The 21,711-nt window shown below is 48.7% G+C and overlaps 1 protein-coding gene across 4 annotated transcripts in view; it reads left to right on the top strand.

Moving 5' to 3' along the window:
* UPF2 (UPF2 regulator of nonsense mediated mRNA decay) overlaps nucleotides 1-21,711 on the top strand; it is a 376,291-nt gene that overhangs the window by 112,175 nt on the left and 242,405 nt on the right. For all 4 annotated transcript variants that reach the window (XM_063926873.1, XM_063926875.1, XM_063926874.1 and 1 more), the window contains exon 3: nucleotides 9,558-9,901. In XM_063926873.1, the coding sequence (XP_063782943.1) occupies nucleotides 9,576-9,901 (326 nt within the window). In that variant the 5' untranslated portion in view covers nucleotides 9,558-9,575. The remainder of the gene's footprint in view (nucleotides 1-9,557; nucleotides 9,902-21,711) is intronic.

The following is a 21,711-nucleotide window of genomic DNA, read 5'->3' as shown; positions in this document are numbered from 1 at the left end:
GTTTTTTATTTTACAGGGATGCTGCTGGCAACAGCCTCCCACAGCGAGGGACTAAGGGGGGGGGGGGGAGCAGTGTCCGCCCTGCGGGGTCTGAGCCACGGTCTCCGCTGACTGGACACTGAGCACCAGAGGGGTCGGCTCATTCCCCGCCCCAGGGGATCGCTCGCCCCAGCAGCATGCCGCCAACCCCTTACAGAGCTGAAGAAGTGGCGAGTGAGACACTGACCCCCCCCCCCCCCCCCCCCCCCTCCCCCCTAGCAAGCGGGGGGCCGGTGTGAAGATGGCGGCAGCAGGGAGGGAGCTCAGTATTAACTGCGCTCCTGGGAAGGCTCAGCGGCACATGGTGTGGTGCTGTGAGGGGCGCCCTGGGCCAGCGCTTACCCCCTACACTGGTCCAGAAACCTGTCGGGGGTCCTCGGATCTCAGCCAGCACTAATTCCTCAGGCCAGTATAATCCATGAAGAGCGGGAAGACAGTGCCATTAAGGCAGCGGAGCTTCTTCTCAGAGCGGACCCAGCAGCATTTCAGCGCCATTTTCCTGCCTCACAGTGCTGAGAAGGAGAACAGGTCCCTCCACAGCAACTCCAGCTATCTGTACACGGTACCAGGTGGTTGTAGAGGGGTGGGGGGGGGGGGGGAGGCTGTAATACCACTGTGTGTCCTATTAAGGTGCTGACAAGGGGTCTCCCTTTGGCAAAAGCGCTATGTGTGGGTTGGCTCCACTCTCTGTGTGTCTCTTGCCATTCTTGGGGGAAAACTCTGTCTGCCCTCACCTGTGTGTGTGTGTGTGTGTGTGTGTGTGTGTGTGTTTGTGTAGAGTGTTTGGTGGTCTCCTTAGCTATGTTCAGGGACACTGTGTCATATGCTGCAGAGGATTTATCCTCCCAGGATGATTCCATTCCATGTAATCAGGATAGCACTGGTTTAGCACAGATACCAGCAAGGGAGCCTGAGTGGTTTTCCTCTATCAAATCTTGGGGTTCTCAGATTTCTGATAGGGTTGCAAGTAATGAATCTGCAATCCAGGTATTATAAAGCTCTATGGCAGTATGGCCGGTTTCTGGTACCTCAGGACGCTCTGCTATATACCCTCATAAGCGTGCTCTTGTGCATGTCACACAAGACGACACGGATACCGATTCTGACACCACAGACGGTGATGGGGATGTGTTGCAGGGGTCCGCATCTCTTGCAAAGGGGGTGCAGTTGTTTATAGAGGCTATCAGGGATGTGTTGAATGTTAATGATACCACAGCTGAGCAGGTTGAGGAGGCTTTTTTCACTGAAAATAAAAAAGCCTCGCTAACCTTCCCTGCGTCAAAGGAATTGAATGCTATATTTGAGAAGCATGGGTAAACACTGAGAAAAAATTCCAGGTCCCTAAAAGGGTACTGGTGGCGTTTCCTTTCCTTGAGGAGGATAGGAAAAAATGGTAAAACCCGCCGATTGTTGACGCATCTGTGTCCAGACTCTCAAAGAAGGTGGTTTTGCCTGTTCCAGGATCTACCGCCTTAAAGGAGCCGGCTGATAGAAAAATTGATAACATGCTTAAATCAATGTACACTGCTTCTGGGGCCATATTACGTCCCACTATTGCTAGTGCATGGATTGCAAAGGCAATAGTAAAGTGGTCATCTACCTTACTTGAGAATTTGGATACGATGGATAAGGATGATGTTGCATTATATTTACGCAACATACATGATTCAGCAGGTTTTATGGTAGAATCCATGAAAGACCTGGGTTCCATGGCTGCAGGAATATCTTCCATTTCAGCTCGTCGGGGACTGTGGCTGCGCCAGTAGTCGGCCGACGCAGAATCCAGAAAAAGTGTGGTGTCCCTACCCTATACAGGTCAGGCTCTCTTTGGGGAAGCTTTAGACGCGTGAATATCCACGGCTACAGCGGGTAAGTCTCTGTTTCTTCCCTCAGCAGCACCTGCTCCGAAGAAATCCTTCTCTTCATCTGCAACACAGTCCTTTCGGCCTAACAAGCCTAGAAAGGCCAGACCGTCCAATACCTCCTTTAGGGGAGGTCGAGTGAAGTCCAAGAAACCTGCTGCGGCAGGTTACCAGGAACAAAAGCCTGCTTCAGGTACGCCAAAGTCCTCCGCATGACGGTGGACCTCGCGGTCTGGAGGTGGTGCAGGTGGGAGCGAGACTCGGACACTTCAGTCACGTCTGGGTATCGTCCGGCCTGGATCCCTGGGTGATGGATATTGTATCCCAGGGATACAGGCTGGAATTTCAGAGTCTCCCTCCTCATCATTTTTTCAAATCAGGCTTACCAAATCAGTTGTCAGACAGCACCGTACTACAAGAAGCTGTCCAAAAGCTGGTGGAGGCACAGGTCATTGTGCCAGTTCCTCCCCCTGCGCAGGCCACAGATTACTATTCAAACCTTTTCGTGGTACCGAAACCGGATGGTTTGGTCAGGCCCATTCCGAACCTAAAGTCATTGAACCCCTTTCTAAAGGAGTTCAAGTTCAAGATGGAGTCTCTCAGGGTGGTGACATCACAACACGCCTCCTCAAGAGTCATGGTTGGATCCTGAACCTTCCAAAGTCACATTTGGAACCAACCCAGAGGTTGTCCTTTCTGGGATTGATCCTGCATACGGAAGTGCAGAAGGTGTTTCTTCTGCTGGAAAAGGTGTTGGTGATACAAGCTATGGTCCGGGATGGGATGTCCTGAAGCCAACCTGGGTGTCGGTTCATCAATGCATTCGCCTATTGGGAAAGATGGTGGCCTCTTACGAGGCTCTACAGTACGGGAGGTTCCACGTTTGGACCTTCCAACTGGATCTCCTGGACAAGTGGTCGGGATCTCACCTCCACATGCAACAGAGAATTTGTCTGTCGCCGAGGGCCAGGATTTCGCTCCTCTGGTGGTTATAATTACCTCACCTTCTGGAGGGCCGCAGGTTCTGGATTCAAGAATGGGTCCTTCTAACCACGGATGCGAGCCTTCGGGGCTGGGGAGCAGTCACTCAGGAAGTAAGCTTCGGTGGTCAAGCCTGGAAGCCGGCGTGCCCATCAACATCCTGGAACTAAGAGCCGCCTACAACAGTCTTCTTCAGGCGGCTCCTCTTCTAAGAAATCAGGCTATTCAAGTGCAGTCGGACAACGTAACAACAGTGGGTTACAGAAACCGACAAGGCGGAACGAAGAGCAGAGCGGCAATGTCAGAGGTGACAAGAATACTCCTCTGGACAGAAAAACACGCGTTGGCGCCTGCCAGCCATCTTCGTTCTGGGAGTAGACAACTGGGAAGCAGACTTCTTCAGCAGACACGATCTCCATACATGGGAGAGGGGTCTCCATCCGGAGGTGTTCAAGGAAATAACAGACCTTTGGGGATTACCCCAAATAGACATGATGGCCTCTCGTCTCAACAAGAAGCTTCAACGCTATTGTTCCAGGTCGAGGGACCCACAAGCAGTGGCAGTGGGCGCCCTGGTGTCTCCGTGGGTGTTTCCGGTTGGTGTATGTGTTTCCACCTCTTCCACTGATTCCAAGAGTTCTAAAGCTCGTAAGGAGATCAAGGGTTCAGGCGATCCTCATTGCTCCGGACTGGCCAAGGTGGGCTTGGTACGTGGACCTTCTGAATCTCTTCCAGGAAAAGCCGAGGCCTCTTCCTCTTCGGGAGGATCTGCTGCTGCAGGGACCGTTCACCTATCAAGACTTACCGCGGCTACGTTTGACGGCATGGAGGTTGAACGCCTGATACTAGCTCGGAAGGGCATTCCGAAGAAGGTAATTCCTACCCTGATACAGGCTAGGAAAGGGGTAATGTCTAAACATTACTATTGTATTTGGAAGAAATATGTTTCTTGGTGTGAATCCAAGAAGTTTCCTACGGTGGAGTTTCAACTTGGACGGTTTCTCCTCTTCCTGCAAGCAGGTGTGGATATGGGCCTGAGGTTGGGATCCGTGAAGGTCCAGATTTCGGCCCTCTCCATCTTCTTCCAGAAACAATTGGCTGCCCTCCCTGAGGTTCAGACTTTTTTGAAGGGAGTTCTGCACATCCAACCTCCCTTTGTACCGCCTACAGCGCTTTGGGACCTTAACGTGGTGTTGCAGTTTCTCCAGTCGGATTGGTTTGAACCTCTACAGGAGGTTGAGATCAAATTTCTTACTTCGAAGGCGGTCACTTTGTTGACCTTAGCTTCTGCTAGAAGTGTGTCGGAATTAGGGGCTTTGTCCTGTATAAGTCCTTACTTGATCTTCTACGAAGGTAGAGCTGAACTCCGGACATGTCAGCAGTTTCTTCCGAAGGTTGTGTCGGCATTTCATATCAACCAACCTTTTGTGGTGCCAGTAGCTACTGACTCCTCAATTACATCAAAGTCCTTGCATGTTGTTAGGGTTCTGAAGATATATGTGAAAAGAACTTCTCGTCACAGAAAGTCGGACTCTCTGTTTGTCCTGTATGATCCCAAGAAAATTGGGTGTCCTCCTTCTAAGCAGACTCTTTCTCGCTGGATTAGGTACACTATCCGCTTATTCTACGGCAGGACTGTCGTGTCCAAAATCTGTTAAGGCCCACTCTACTCGTAAGGTGGGGTCTTCCTGGGCGGCTGCCCGGGGTGTCTCGGCATTGCAACTTTGCCGAGCTGCAACTTGGTCTGGGTCGAACACATTTGCAAAGTTTTGCAAGTTTGATACTTTGGCCTCTGATGATCTGAAATTCAGTCAATCAGTTCTGCAGGAGCTTCCGCGCTCTCCCTCCCGTTCTGGGAGCTTTGGTACATCCCCATGGTACTAATGTGGACCCCAGCATCCTCTAGGATGTAAGAGAAAATAGGATTTTGGTTACCTACCGGTAAATCCTTTTCTCGTAGTCCGTAGAGGATGCTGGGCGCCCGCCCAGCGCTTCGTTTTCCTGCTACCGTTATCTGGTTCAGTACGACTTTGGTTAGTTATGTACTGCATTTTTACTTGGTAAGTAATGTTTCAGCAGTTGCCGAGTTTTCAAGCTAAGCTAGCTTGATGTGCCTTGTATGTGTGAGCTGGTATGAATCTCGCCACTATCTGTGTTAAATCCTTCTCTCGAAGATGTCCGTCTCCTCGGGCACAGTTTCTAGACTGAGTCTGGTAGGAGGGGCATAGAAGGAGGTGCCAGCCCACACTCTCAAACTCTTAAAGTGCCAATGGCTCCTAGTGGACCCGTCTATACCCCATGGTACTAATGTGGACCCCAGCATCCTCTACGGACTGCAAGAAAAGGATTTACCGGTAGGTATCCAAAATCCTATTATCAGGGTGTGTGGTCTTCCTTCTCCCTCCTTTACGACACTCGTCATGCAGTTCCCATCAGAGAAAATCCTCCATGCATGCCATGTATTGAAATGACAGAAAAAATCGTATAGTGTAATACAATTTATTCAAAGGGCACTCTTTTTTGTATAAAAACACAATCCCCCTCAGGAATCCTGAATGAAGAATCCAAAACAATTACCAGCTAAAAACATGTAATGCACACATAAAATCCTAAAATCCAAACGTCCTCCTCCCCAGAGCAACACTCAGAGTTCTGGAAACAACTTTGGTGATAGTGTGGTTTGCTTAATTACCAGAAATCCCTGGAGATCAGACAGAAGGTGGAAAACCAGTTTGCGACCCGGACCCACTTGCTGGACCCCTGACTCCTCCTGGCAAAAATGCAGACCCTCCGTCACCGCTGTTGTGCCCCACCAACGCGTTTCAACCCTTCACATGGGTCTTTTTCAAGGTGCTGAGTGTATTGCTCTCTGCAGATTTGATAATTAAACTCCTTCCATCCAATCAGATCTAAACCTTGATCCCCACTCAGTGGTCCCAGCTGTGTGGAGCTACGTTTAAATCCCCGCTGTCATCATCCCGCCCCTTGTTTCCATGGAGACTGTCAGGCGCCGGTCCCCTATGATGACGTCAGCGCTAACCGCCGCGTCTCTATGGTAACGCTCCCTTCAGCCGCTCGTGTCTTCCTTCCATAGCAGTTCTCCGCGGCCGGTCATTCCTCTATGTCCGGCGCGTCACTTCCTCCTTAACCCGGTTACCATGGTAACCGTAAACGGACATCGTAGTCGCTACCCGGCAGCTTCTCTTCTGATCGGTTGTCATGGAGATTATACACAGTCCCATGCAATTCATTCAGGGTGATGTTATTTCTTGATGCCCGCAATATGGTCAATTATTGTGTATAGGGATTTGACCTCAAATCCCTATACAAAATAATTGACCATATTGCGGGCATAAATGCAATCACTAGATATTTAGCGAACAGCAATATAGAGAAGGGGCTACAGGAGTTCCTAATTGAGGGAATTAATTTCATTTTAAATAACAATTATTTCATGTTCGCAGGAGATTTTTTCCTGCAGAAGGTCGGCACAGCTATGGGCACTAGGTTCGCCCCAAGTTACGCTAACATCTTCATGGGACAGTGGGAGCTCGATTACATCTGGAGCAACAATCCCTATGGGGCGAACATAGTGTCCTGGATTAGATATATAGATGATGTGCTGTTTGTATGGAAGGGGGGTGTGGATCTCCTCAAATAATTTTTTGTCTACCTCAACACAAACGAGTTGAACATACAATTTTCATTTGAAAGCAGCCCTGTGTCCATCAACTTCCTGGATTTGACCATTTATGTGGAGGATGGAATTCTAAAAACGAAGACATACACTAAACCAACTGACTCCCAGGTGTACATTCATCCCACTAGCTGTCATCACAGCAACTGGTTAAATAGTATACCGGGTGGTCAATTAAAACGGGTCAAACGTAATGCACAGATGAGAACGTGTATCAACAACAAGCGGGTCAGCTTACGTCAAGATTTAAGAAAAGTGGATATGCTCCAACAACAATAGAGAATGCCTTAAATACAGTGGAAACCCTGGATAGGGGAAAATTATTAGAAAACCCAGGAACGGACCATCTGGAAGGGCAGGAGAAATTCCAATGGGCATTCATTACCGGGTACAATTCACAGCATAAGGCAGTAGAGAAATCCTTCTATAAACCTTGGGGAATCCTCAAGAGGGACCCCGTCTTGGGCAAAGCCATACCAGAAAAACCAGTATTTATCTACAAAAAGGCAGCGAATATAGGCAGTAAGGTGGTGAGGAGTATGCACTCTGGTATACAAGTAAGGAATAGTATTCGGACAATAGGATTCCACCGGTGTGGAAGCTGCTTGGGATGCAGGAATATAAGAAGTGAGCAAAGGAAAATTGAGAAAATAGAGTTGAACGGTGTGGAAATCAAAATAGAAAAATTCATGACGTGCAATAGCAGGAATGTGATATATATAATAGAATGCTCGTGCAAGTTGGTTTATGTGGGTAGAACATCGAGACCATTAAAAACCCGGCTGGGGGAACACCTCCGGGATATAAAGAAAGGCCTTGACACACATTCATTATCCAGCCATTTTAAAAGCAGACACAACTGTTCAATTGAACACATTAGAAGGTTTGCAGGAATTAGATTGGTGGAGGGGCACTGCCGACAAAGGGACATGGGGACACAACTGGCGAAAATGGAGATGCGTACAATCTATGAACTGAACACTTTAAAACCAAACGGACTTAACTCCGATTTCGAATTGAAATGGTTTTTATGATTAAGTATTGGTTAACGCATGATGGAATATGTCCTCAGTATAATATCATGGGTTTAGGAGCTCATTAATAAATGTATAGATATTCTACACGATCGAATTATACTGTATATAAAGGAATATTTGTGAATGTGCGGTTCATAATATATATTCCCTCTTTTTATGTTTGAGGTGAGACTGCCAAACAAACAAACACCTGCATCATAGGACATATGACTTATATAAAGATGGGACATATTAGGGTATGGAAAGAGGAAAATGAGAACGATGCATCAAGAAATAACATCACCCTGAATGAATTGCATGGGACTGTGTATAATCTCCATGACAACCGATCAGAAGAGAAGCTGCCGGGTAGCGACTACGATGTCCGTTTACGGTTACCATGGTAACCGGGTTAAGGAGGAAGTGACGCGCCGGACATAGAGGAATGACCGGCCGCGGAGAACTGCTATGGAAGGAAGACACGAGCGGCTGAAGGGAGCGTTACCATAGAGACGTGGCGGTTAGCGCTGACGTCATCATTAGGGGACCGGCGCCTGACAGTCTCCATGGAAACAAGGGGGCGGGATGATGACAGCGGGGATTTAAACGTGGCTCCACACAGCTGGGACCACTGAGTGGGGATCAAGGTTTAGATCTGATTGGATGAAAGGAGTTTAAATATCAAATCTGCAGAGAGCAATACACTCAGCACCTTGAAAAAGACCCATGTGAAGGGTTGAAACGCGTTGGTGGGGCACAACAGCGGTGACGGAGGGTCTGCATTTTTGCCAGGAGGAGTCAGAGGTCCAGCAAGCGGGTCCGGGTCGCAAACTGGTTTTCCACCTTCTGTCTGATCTCCAGGGATTTCTGGTAATTAAGCAAACCACACTATCACCAAAGTTGTTTCCAGAACTCTGGGTGTTGCTCTGGGGAGGAGGACGTTTGGATTTTAGGATTTTATGTGTGCATTACATGTTTTTAGCTGGTAATTGTTTTGGATTCTTCATTCAGGATTCCTGAGGGGGATTGTGTTTTTATACAAAAAAGAGTGCCCTTTGAATAAATTGTATTACACTATACGATTTTTTTCTGTCATTTCAATACATGGCATGCATGGAGGATTTTTTCTGATGGGAACTGCATGACGAGTGTCGTAAAGGAGGGAGAAGGAAGACCACACACCCTGATATTGCCTTGTTACAAGGTTAAAAAAGGAACGTATACAATTTTCTTTCAATACATAGTTGGCGCCTATAGAGTATTGCATTTTATTCACATACATATTTCACATTGGGGACTGTGGGGAGAGTCTCCGTTTGCATTATTTCAGTGGGCTGCCGATATTTGCACATATTAGGACCCACTATCTTTTATATTCAAAATCCTATTATCAGCCGCAAGTAGATGGATCATTCCATGCGGCATAGCAAATGCTGGAGGGCATAGTTGTATGTCACCTCTCTATATGCAGTAATTGGTGAGCGAGTGTGCGTGGGTTCACAGTTGACAAATCACACAGTGTGGCATGCAATTAAATCTTTCTCAATCCAGATATTACCGGCATCATGGCAGATAAACAGGAGACAAACTAAGAGTTCTGTAACAGAGGAGGACTCCAGTGTCCTTAAAGCTCGTCTCCTTTATTCCTGTGATTCAAATTTACCTCCTTCAGATCTTACATTAATCACAAATATGCCCTGCCATAGCCCTTCCAAGAACTTTACCATATTCTCTTTTATTCCATTAATAGTACTTTTTGATGTGGGCACTACTCATTTATTATAGTAATGTAAGCGGAGTCAGCACTCTGAACTTTTTTTGTAGTTTTGATGTCACTTGTTTTATTTTAAATAGATACTTACAATATTTAAACTTCATGAAAAATAATTTTTGACACTGTTTATTTTTTGATTTTGAAATGCAGTTGTGTTTGTTTCCTAACTCCTCTTTTTTTCTTCGAAGGTTTGTTTTGGTTGAATAATGCCAGCAGAGCGTAACAATCCAAGCATGGAAGAGAGAGAATCTGCCTCCATGTCAAAGGAGAGAGACTGCCCTGAGAAGAGACCGGCCAACAGCAGAGAGCGAGCCAAAGATGATACAAGGTTGGGTGGCAAGAAAGACCAATCTAAAGTCACTGAGGATAAAAAGAAGAAAACTGATGAGGACAGGCGTAAGAAGGAGGATAAGGATAGTAGGAAGGAGGAGGATTTAGGGAAAACTGAAGAGGATGAAAAACACATGGAAGAGGATAAAAAGAAGCTGGATGAAGAGCTTGGACATAAAGAACAAGCTGTGATCCAATTAAAGTAAGACCAATGTTTTGTTATTTGCAGTTTCAAAATACGGTTCTGTTTGGAAAGCGTCTCCATAATGAATGATTGTGCGCAACACTGGCTTACCAGTAGCATATAGCGATATAGAATATGCTTGAAAAAAATTTAATAGGCAATAGCTTTAAAGTATTCTATCTTTATGCTTGGCTGTAACAAAATCCTTGCAGTATTTTTTTTTTTTTTATGGTGTTCTTTTTTTTCTCAGTTAGAAATACCTTTCAAATATTAAGAGTATTTTATCTAAAGAGGAATATGGTATTGTGTTGGTATTTCAGAGTAATGGTAAATTGATTTATGAAGATTAACACCTCAGTATACAGGTAGATCAGCATCATAATAACATGCATATTTAAGATGTATGAAATACACAAAAGCTTACTTAAATTCTCATAAGAAATCTTTCTCTTACGTCCTAGTGGATACTGGGGTCTTGTACTTTAGTATCGTGGGGTATAGATCGGGTCCACTGGAACCTGGCACTTTAAAACCTTTAGTGTGTGTATGTGTGTGCTGGCTCCTCTCTCTATGACCCTCCTATCAGACTTAGTTTAGATAAATGTGCCCAAGGAGCTGGGTGCATTCCTCTGGAGCTCCAGAGAGTTTTCCTTAATTTTTTTTATTTAAGTTTTTTTTTTTTCAGGCAGTACTGGTTGACAACCAGTCTACCTGCTTCGTGGGACTTAGAGGGGGGACCGAACCAACTTCCTGAGGGCTTCGGAGTCGCTGTTTCACACATCACACTGTGTGTGTACACGCCAGCAGCAAGCCGCCACCCTCTTAACAAATGCCGAAGAGACGCAGGTGCGGTGAATGTTAACACCGGGGTCCCAGTTAGCAGGTCCCCGGTGCTGTTTGGCGGCATGTTGCGCGGCGGTCATGAGCTTTGGTGCCCCCCGCGGACTACACTGGCTTAGAGGAGTATGTAACTCCACGGGGTGCTCACCATCTGTCAGAAAACGTTCTTTTTATAATATTAACATTGACAGAGCCAGTATAACTTTATAGGGACCGTGCGCCATTACAGGGGCAGGGCTTCCCGGAGAGCGGGACCAGAGGCTGGAAAGGCGCCAGTTCCTGCGGATCACAAGGCTGCATGCACGCTGCTTTTCCATGGACCCATGCTGTTCAGACTCCGTATTGGTACCAGGGGGTCACAACAGGGGGGAGCGCATCAGCGGTAGCACCGCTTCACATATGTAGTGTGGTCCATATACACAGCGATACGCTGCACTACTGTTATTGTGTGTTGGTCTCCATTTTCTCTGTGTCACTCCAGATGCTCTCTAGGGTCTGTGGGGAGGTATTCAGTGGGTTTCACTACATTGTCACTGTAAAATCATGTCTGCTCTCAAAGTTATGTGTACTGCTTGTAATTCTACCTTTTCTTCAGGGTAGGGGTCCCTCATGTGTGAATTGTGTTCATTATCCCCAGGGGTAAGCAGTTCACAGGCACGTGACTTGTTAGATCCATTTAAGAGCATGATTCATAATGTTAATTCAGAACTGGCTGCTGCTAGGAAGGAGAGACAGGTGTTAAGACAGTCTGATTGTATGGCTAAAGCTGCAGATAACAAAAAAGGCTACTCAGCCCCCTCTGCTGGTTTCACATAAACGCTCACTTCCACAAGTGCTACAGTCTGATTCTGACCTGCCTGATTTGGATGAAACAGATGATATGGAGGAGGACAGCTCTCTGTCCCCCGGGGTGAAGGCCCTCATTTATGCTGTGAGGGAGGTTCTTAACATACCCGATCAGGAGGCAGAACCAGATGAAGAATTGTACTTTAACGTAAAACCAGAATCATCGGCCACGTTTCCTGTGTCAAAGGAATTAAACTCCCTGGCCAGGGAGGCATGGGTGAACCCGGACAAAAAATTAAAAACCCCTCAGAGGTTGTTATCCTCCTTTCCCCTTCCGGCAGAGGACAAGAAGGTATGGGAAAATGCCCGTCAGTCGATATTGTCAAGAAAATTGGTACTACCAGTACCTGGGGCAATATCCCTGAAAGACCCAGCTGACTGTAAAATAGAGACCACTCTCAAAGCAATATATATGGCAGGGGGCGTCACACAACGTCCCACAATAGTTTGGTTGGATTTCAAGGGCAGTGGTCAAGTGGTCTGATAATGTTATTAATGGATTTGACTCAATGCCCCAGGATGAGATCATTACTCTGCTGCAACATATACAGGATGCTGCCAACTTTATGAGTGAAGCTGTAAAGGAATTGTGTCAAATAAATGGCCGTACTACTGCTATGGCAGTTTCGGCCCGCAGGACCTTGTGGTTACGTCAATGGTCAGCGGATGCTGATTTCAAAAAGGGGGTAGAAAATCTTCCCTTTGCAGGTGATGCCTTGTTTGAATAAATGGATTTCTCCGGCAACCACAGGTAAGTCTACCTATCTGCTATCGCCCGCCCCACCTGCTAAGACGCTTTTACTCGGGTCCCTCCTTGCAGTCCTTTCGTATGGCAAGGTTCAAAAGCAGAGGCCGAGGAGCCTACAATGCTCCTAGAGGGTCTCTTGGTAAGTCCCGAAAACCTGCAGCTGAAGTTTCCTTGGACCAAAACCCCGGAACCTCTACCACAAAGCCTTCCGCGTGACGGTTGGCCCCAACAACAGGGCGACTTTCCGGTAGGTGCTCGCCTTCAGCACTTCGCCCAGGTGTGGGCACAGTCCTGCTGGGATCCTTGGGTGAGCGACCTCATTTCTCGGGGATACCGGTTGGAATTCAAACACTCCTTCCTCACAGATTTTTCAGGTCAGGCTTACCAGCTTTACCCGCAGCAAGAGTTACCCTGTAAGAAGCCATTCAAAAACTTTTACGGACGGGAGTAGTGGTTCCAGTACTTAGTCCATTACTCAACTGGGAGTTTTACTCCAGTCTTTTTGTCGTACCAAAGCTGGACGGTTCGGTAAGGCCCATATTAAATCTGAAAGCTTTGAACCCTTATCTGCAGGTATTCAAATTCAAGATGGAATCCCTGCAAGCAGTAGTGTCTGGCCTGGAGGAAGGAGAATTTCTAGTTTCCCTAGATGTTAAGGATGCTTACCTGCACATCCATATGTGACCTCCTCACCAGTCTTACCTCAAGTTCGTCATCTTGGACAGTCCCTTCTAGTTTCAGGCCTTACCCTTAGGTCTCTCCACAGCTCCAAGGGTCTTCACGAAGGTTATGGCGGGGATGATGCTACAAGTGCGCAAACTGGGGGATAACATTTCCCCTATTTGGACGATCTCCTGATAAAAGCAGTGTCCAGGGAGCGTTTGACGACTCACCTGCTGACGGATCATAGATCCTACATTTTCTAAAATCTCACTTGGAACCATCCCAGCGTCTTCAGTTCCTGGGGATGATACTGAATACGGTGTCTCAGAAGGTGTTTCTCCCTATGGACAAGGCTTTAGCTCTCCAAGCTATGGTGCGCTCAGTGTTTAGACCCCGCAAGGTCACAATAGATCTTTATATACGCTTGCTGGTCAAGATGGTGGCTGCATACGAGGCAGTCCCATACGGTAGGTTTTCTTGCCCGGCCTTTTCAGCTGGATTTGCTAGACAAGTGGTCAGTGTCTCACCTGCACATGCATCAGATGGTGACCCTGTCTCCGAAAGCACGGATTTCTCTGTCCTGGTGGCTACAAGTTCCTCACCTGGTAGAAGGCCGGAGTTTCTGTACCGAGTCGTGGATATTACTGACAACGGATGCCAGCCTCCGGGGTTGGGGGGCTGTTGCTGAAGGGGCCCAGTTCCAGGGATGGTGGTCGAGTCAGGAATATGTGCTACCGATCAATGTCCTGGAATTCAGGGCGATATACAATGCCCTTCTTCAAACTTCCTACCTTCTCCATGATCAAGCCATCCAAGTACAGTCTGACAACATCACGGCAGTGGCGTACTTAAACCAATAGAGAGGAACAAGAAGCAATGCTGGACGGAGGCCAACGCATGGGCCATCTCGGCCATATTCATTCCAGGAGTGGACAACTGGGAGGCGGACTTCCTCAGCAGGTACGACCTCCATACAGGGGAATGGGGCCTTCATCCTCAGGTGTTTCAGCAATTGGTTCACCAGTGGGGGTATCCGCTGATAGACCTAATGGCTTCTCGTTTCAAAAAGAAGCTACACCGTTACTGTTCCAGACCGAGCGATCTGAAGGCTGTGGCAGTAGACACGCTGACTACCCCATGGACTTACCAGTTTGTTTACCTGTTCCCTTCAATCCCGCTCATTCCAAAGGTTCTAAAAAGACTCAAAAGGGAAAGCGTTCGGGCATTTCTAATTGCCCCGGATTGGCCTCGACAGGCCTGGTACACAGACCTCCTGACCATGTCTCTGGAGGAACCCTGGCCTCTGCCACTTCAAAAGGATCTTCTACAACAAGGTCCATTCGTCTATCCAGACTTACAGCGGCTACATTTGGCGGCTTGGAAGTTGAGAGGGAGATTCTAGCCAGAAAGGGTCTCCCTTCCAAGGTTATTTCCACTATGGTACAGGCCCGGAAGGTGGTTACATTGAAACACTACCACCGTATCTGTAAGAAATATGTTTATTGGTGTGAGGGAAGATCCGTTTCTCCCGTGGAATTTAGGATTGGTTGTTTTTCTGCTTTTCCTGCAATCAGGTGTGGATATGGGCCTACGGTTGGGCTCCATCAAAGTACAGATTTCGTCTCTCTCTATTTTCTTCCAGAAACATCTTGCATTGTTGCTGGAGGTGCATACTTTCCTAGTGTTCACTCTAGGAGTGAAAAGGGGCAGGGCGCTGGACTCTGGGGGTACATTTGCGCGCGCAGCTAAGCCGCGCGTGCGTCCGGAATGGGGGCGCGGCTACGCAAATTAGGGGGCGTGGCCACACCGACGTAATTTTAGGGGGCGGTGCGGCCCTCAGACGCTACTATAGAGAGCGTCTGTGGCCGGCGACGTCACTGTTGGGGGCGTGCCCAGCACCTCCGTCGGTGCTGGGCTTCCCCCAGCTCTCTCCCAATGCGTGAATGGATGCCGCGCGCATGCGCACGGCATCTATACACGCCGAGAGGGCAGGAAGCGGGCGGCTGTTCTAGCAGGGCGCCGCAAAAGGGGCAGGGCGGGTTTTGCCTGCTAAAAAACGGGCAGGGCGCGGCGCCCTGCTAAAACAGCCTAGAGTGAACACTACTTTCCTGAAAGGCGTTCTTTATCTGCATCCACTCTTTTAGATCCCACAGAGCTGTGGGAGGGACAATGTGGTTTTGTCCTTTCTTTAATCGGACTTGTTTGAACCCTTACAGAAGGTGGAATTGAATTTTCTCGCTTGGAAGACTGTCTTGCTGCTAGCATTGGCGTCTGCAAGACGGGTTTCTGAATTAGGGGCATTATCCTGTAAGAGCCCATGCTTGATTTTTCATGAAGATAGGGCTGAGCTCAGGACCCGGCCTCCGTTTTTGCCTAAAAGTGGTGTCAGCCTTTCACGTGAATCAGCTCATTTTAGTTCCGGTGTTGGCTGACGTTTCTGTGGGCCCAGAGTCCTTGAATGTGGCGAGGGCTCTGAGGATTTGTCAAAAGGACGTCTCTTCATTGGACATCTGACTCGCTGTTTGTCCTTTATGATGCCACCAAAATTGGTCGGTCGGCTTCTAAGCAATCTATTGCTCGTTGGCTCAGGTTGACTATTCAACAGGTCTATACTTCGGCGGCTCTTCCTTTGCTGATGTCTATTCAGGCTCACTCGACAACATCGGTGGGTTCTTCCTGGGTGGCTGCCTGGGGTGTTTCGGCTTTACAGTTGTGCCGAGCTGCTACTTGGTCTGGTTCTAACACTTTTGTGAAATTTTATAGGTTCAACACCTTGGCCAAGGAGGACCTTCAGTTTGGTCAGGCAGTTTTGCAGGGGTCATAGCATTTTCACACCCATTTAGGGAGCTTTGGGACTTCCCCACGGTACTAAAGTACAGTTCCCCAGTATCCACTAGGACGTAAGAGAAAAAAGGAATTTAATACCTACCGGTAATTCCTTTTCTCGTAGTCCGTAGTGGATACTGGGTGCCCGCCTCACCCATGGTTCTAAAGTACAGTCCCCCAGTATCCACTACGGACTACGAGAAAAGGAATTACCGGTAGGTATTAAATGCATATTTTCTATTTACTATAGTAATTTTTTTTTTTCTCTCCTCTGTCTACCTCCTTCACTATATCCCTTATTGCCATATTGGCCTAATTTAAGTCCTCTATTGTAAGCGTATCATTTTACATTTAAATATGTAGTCAATGTTTTCCCTAGAAATATTTTTCAGCCGTGTGGCATCAAGAAATTGTAGATGCTAGAATCAAGTGGGCTAAAGGACTTCTGATGTCAGGGGGAGGAGCTAGGCCGGCGGGATAACACTTTCACTATCCACGCCACCAACTACTCTCTTTAGTAACCTCCGCTCGCCACCGAGCCCGCGAGGGTACATTCCGGGTGCCCTGTTCGTAGCTTGCTCCTCCCTCTGACGTCAGAGGTCCTTTCCCCAACTTGGTTTTCTTTATCGTTCACTAGCGGGGCACAGGAGAAGGCTTAATGCTGGGTATAGGCTGGCTGGGAGCAGTCTGGCACCAAAAGGGTTACTTTACAGTACCCAGTAGGCCTTGCCTCCCTGTCCCCCATACCCCACCCCCGTCTCTGGGCCTGCTATTTTTTTTTTCTTGGTGCCAAGACAGGAGCATGGCAACTCTCAATAGGAGCTGTTTCTAAACAGCTATTCTACTTTTTTTCATTTAATTTTTGATGAGTAGCGATGCAACCGCAGCGAAGAGAGCGTGATGCTGGTGCACTTAGAGACCAGCATGCCCGCTCTAACACACGGAGTCCGCAGGCGGCATCGCCGGTATCTGGGCAGGGGTCTTCCACCGTGGGACACCCAGGCAGCGCTAAGCCTCCTCCGCAGCCGCGTCCGGTTCCGGAGGGGAAGTTAAATGGCTTCCCGTGTGGCTATCCCCTCCCGCTGAACGGAGACACTAGACCACCAGGGCTATCGCCACAGGGCAAGTGGGCAACGTCCCTGGAGTCCAACATCTGATGGGGAGGGTGCCCAGCCTGCAGCCCCTCCCCCACCCCTGGTAGCTCACTGGTAGCATTGCTCAAGGTATGCCCCAGGGCTGTTCCTCCTCCCTCCCCTCTCAGTCCCTCCCAGAAAATGCTGAGCAGCCATTTTAGCTCACATGCTGGCTGGGAGTTGCTTAGAGAGCAGGGTCTGGCCACATTCTCCCCTGTACCCTGCTCCAGTGGCTGGGTTCAGCATATTTCTCCTGCCTACTGGAATACCATAGGACAGTTAAGCATCTTGGCCCTTTTCTTGTTTTATTTCAAGCATTGTGTGGCTGCGTGTTTGTGGGTGTGCTACTGCAGTACATTTGGTTGGCTTCATGCCTTTATACAGAGCCTAGGTCTGCAGGGGGTGTCCCAATGACCGGCCTGGATTACTTCCTGAGTACTTTTACGTGCTGTTGGGTGCTCACTCATTGTCATCCTTGTTTTGTACACGTTTTTCTCTAACGTCCTAGTGGATGCTGGGGACTCCGTAAGGACCATGGGGAATAGACGGGCTCCGCAGGAGACATGGGCACTTTAAGAAAGAATTCAGATTCTGGTGTGCTCTGGCTCCTCCCTCTATGTCCCTCCTCCAGACCTCAGTTTGAATCTGTGCCCGGACGAGCTGGGTGCTTTTCAGTGAGCTCTCCTGAGCTTGCTGTGAGAAAGTATTTTGTTAGGTTTTTTATTTTCAGGGAGCTCTGCTGGCAACAGTCTCCCTGCATCGTGGGACAGAGGGGAGAGAGAAGCAGCCCTACTCTCTGAAGCTAGGTCCTGCTTCTTAGGCTACTGGACACCATTAGCTCCAGAGGGATCGTACACAGAATCTCACCCTCGTCGTCCGATCCCAGAGCCGCGCCGCCGTCCCCCTCGCAGAGCCGGAAGACAGAAGCCAGGTGAGTATGAGAAGCAAGAAGACTTCGAAATCGGCGGCAGAAGACTCCGGTCTTCACTGAGGTAACGCACAGCACTGCAGCTGTGCGCCATTGCTCCCACACACCTACATACTCCGGTCACTGTAAGGGTGCAGGGCGCAGGGGGGGGCGCCCTGGGCAGCATTTGGACCTCTTTTTGGCAAAAGTGAACATATATACAGTTGGGCACTGTATATATGTATGAGCCCCCGCCAAGAAAATACATATTTAAGCGGGACAGAAGCCCGCCGTCGAGGGGGCGGGGCTTCTTCCTCAGCACTCACCAGCGCCATTTTTTCTCCACAGCTCCGCTGAGAGGAAGCTCCTCAGGCTCTCCCCTGCAGATACACGGTAGAAGAGGGTAAAAAGAGAGGGGGGGCATATAATTATGCGCAAAAATCAATATAACAGCAGCTACTGGGTTAACATTAAGTTACTGTGTTATTCCTGGGTTTATAGCGCTGGGGTGTGTGCTGGCATACTCTCTCTCTGTCTCTCCAAAGGGCCTTGTGGGGGAACGGTCTTCAAAAAGGGCATTCCCTGTGTGTGTTGTGTCGGTACGCTTGTGTCGACATGTTTGACGAGGAAGGCTATGTGGAAGCAGAGCGGGAGCAAATGAATGTGGTGTCTCCGCCGACGGCGCCGACACCTGATTGGATGGATATGTGGAAGGTTTTAAATGATAATGTTAATTCCTTGCATAAAAGGTTGGAAAAAGCTGAAGCCTCAGGACAGTCAGGGTCTCAGCCCGTGCCTGATCCTATGTCGCAGAGGCCGTCAGGGTCTCAGAAGCGCCCACTATCCCAAATTGTTGACACAGATACCGACATGGATTCTGACTCCAGTGTCGATTACGATGATGCAAAGTTACAGCCTAAATTGGCTAAATCAATCCGTTATATGATTATAGCAATTAAGGATGTGTTGCACATCACAGAGGAAACCCCAGTCCCTGACGAGAGGGTTCATATGTATGGGGAAAAGAGGCAGGTGGTGACCTTTCCCCCTTCACACGAGTTAAATGAGTTATGTGAAAAGGCTTGGGAATCTCCAGATAAAAAACTGCAGATTTCCAAACGGATTCTTATGGCGTATCCTTTCCCGCCAACGGACAGGTTACGCTGGGAATCCTCCCCTAGGGTGGACAAAGCTTTAACACGCTTATCCAAGAAGGTAGACCTGCCGTCACAGGATACGGCTACCCTCAAAGATGCTGCGGATAGAAAGCAGGAGGGTACCCTGAAGTCCATTTATACACATTCAGGTACCTTACTGAGGCTGGCGATCGCGTCGGCCTGGGTGTGTAGTGATGTGGCAGCATGGACGGACACCCTTTCTGAGGAACTTGATACCTTAGACAAGGATACTATATTTTCTCTAACGTCCTAGTGGATGCTGGGGACTCCGAAAGGACCATGGGGAATAGCGGCTCCGCAGGAGACTGGGCACAAAGTAAAAGCTTTAGGACTAGCTGGTGTGCACTGGCTCCTCCCCCTATGACCCTCCTCCAAGCCTCAGTTAAGATTTTGTGCCCGAACGAGAAGGGTGCAATCTAGGTGGCTCTCCTGAGCTGCTTAGAGTAAAAGTTTAAATAGGTTTTTTTATTTTCAGTGAGACCTGCTGGCAACAGGCTCACTGCATCGAGGGACTAAGGGGAGCAGAAGCGAACTCACCTGCGTGCAGAGTGGATTGGGCTTCTTAGGCTACTGGACATTAGCTCCAGAGGGACGATCACAGGCCCAGCCATGGATGGGTCCCGGAGCCGCGCCGCCGGCCCCCTTACAGAGCCAGAAGAGTGAAGAGGTCCGGAAAATCGGCGGCAGAAGACGTCCTGTCTTCAATAAGGTAGCGCACAGCACCGCAGCTGTGCGCCATTGCTCTCAGCACACTTCACACTCCGGTCACTGAGGGTGCAGGGCGCTGGGGGGGGGGGGCGCCCTGGGACGCAATGAAAATACCTTAAATGGCTTAAAATACATCACATATAGCTCCTGGGCTATATGGATGTATTTAACCCCTGCCAGTTTTCCACAAAAAAGCGGGAGAAAGGCCGCCGAAAAAGGGGCGGAGCCTATCTCCTCAGCACACAAGCGCCATTTTTTCCTCACAGCTCCGTTGGAGGAAGGCTCCCTGACTCTCCCCTGCAGTCCTGCACAACAGAAACAGGGTAAAACAAGAGAGGGGGGGCACTAAATTGGCATATTAATATATACAGCAGCTATATTAGGGAAAAACACTTATATAAGGTTATCCCTATATATATATATATATATAGCGCTCTGGTGTGTGCTGGCAAACTCTCCCTCTGTCTCCCCAAAGGGCTAGTGGGGTCCTGTCCTCTATCAGAGCATTCCCTGTGTGTGTGCTGTGTGTCGGTACGCTGTGTCGACATGTATGAGGAGGAAAATGGTGTGGAGGCTGAGCAATTGCCTGTGTTAGTGATGTCACCCCCTAGGGAGTCGACACCTGACTGGATGGTCTTATGGAAAGAATTACGTGATAGTGTCGGCACTTTACAAAAGACTGTTGACGACATGAGACAGCCGGCAAATCAGTTGATACCTGTACAGGCGTCTCAACCACCGTCAGGGGCTATAAAACGCCCGTTACCTCAGGTCGATACAGACACTGACACGGACACTGACTCCAGTGTCGACGGTGAGGAAACAAACGTATTTTCCAGTAGGGCCACACGTTACATGATCACGGCAATGAAGGAGGTTTTGAACATTTCTGATACTACAAGTACCACAAAAAAGGGTATTAAGTGGGGTGTGAAAAAACTACCCGTAGTTTTTCTTGAATCAGATGAATTAAATGAGGTGTGTGATGAAGCGTGGGTTTCCCCCGATAAAAAACTGATAATTTCTAAAAAATTATTGGCATTATACCCTTTCCCGCCAGAGGTTAGGGCGCGTTGGGAAACACCCCCTAGCGTAGATAAGGCGCTCACACGCTTATCAAAACAAGTGGCGTTACCGTCCCCTGATACGGCCGCCCTCAAGGAACCAGCTGATAGGAAGCTGGAAAATATCCTTAAAAGTATATACACACATACTGGTATTATACTGCGACCAGCAATCGCCTCAGCCTGGATGTGCAGTGCTGGGGTGGCTTGGTCGGATTCCCTGACTGAAAATATTGATACCCTGGACAGGGACAATATATTATTGACTATAGAGCATTTAAAGGATGCATTTCTATATATGCGAGATGCACAGAGGGATATTTGCACTCTGGCATCAAGAGTAAGTGCGATGTCCATTTCTGCCAGAAGAGGATTATGGACGCGACAGTGGTCAGGGGATGCGGATTCCAAACGGCATATGGAAGTATTGCCGTATAAAGGGGAGGAGTTATTTGGGGTCGGTCTATCGGACCTGGTGGCCACGGCAACGGCTGGAAAATCCACCTTTTTACCCCAAGTCACCTCGCAGCAGAAAAAGATACCGTCTTTTCAGGCTCAGTCCTTTCGTCCCCATAAGGGCAAGCGGGCAAAAGGCCACTCATATCTGCCCCGGGGCAGAGGAAGGGGAAAAAGACTGCAGCAAACAGCCTCTTCCCACGAACAGAAGCCCTCCCCCGCTTCTGCCAAGTCCTCAGCATGACGCTGGGGCCTTACAAGCGGACTCAGGCAAGGTGGGGGCCCGTCTCAAGAATTTCAGCGCGCAGTGGGCACACTCGCAAGTGGACCCCTGGATCCTGCAGGTAGTATCTCAGGGGTACAAATTGGAATTCGAGACGTCTCCCCCTCGCCGGTTCCTGAAGTCTGCTTTACCAACGTCTCCCCCCGACAGGGAGGCGGTATTGGAAGCCATTCACA

This window comes from Pseudophryne corroboree, chromosome 6 (assembly GCF_028390025.1).
Source record: "Pseudophryne corroboree isolate aPseCor3 chromosome 6, aPseCor3.hap2, whole genome shotgun sequence".
Taxonomy (NCBI): Eukaryota; Metazoa; Chordata; class Amphibia; order Anura; family Myobatrachidae; genus Pseudophryne; species Pseudophryne corroboree.
This window is presented reverse-complemented; position numbering and strand designations above follow the sequence as displayed.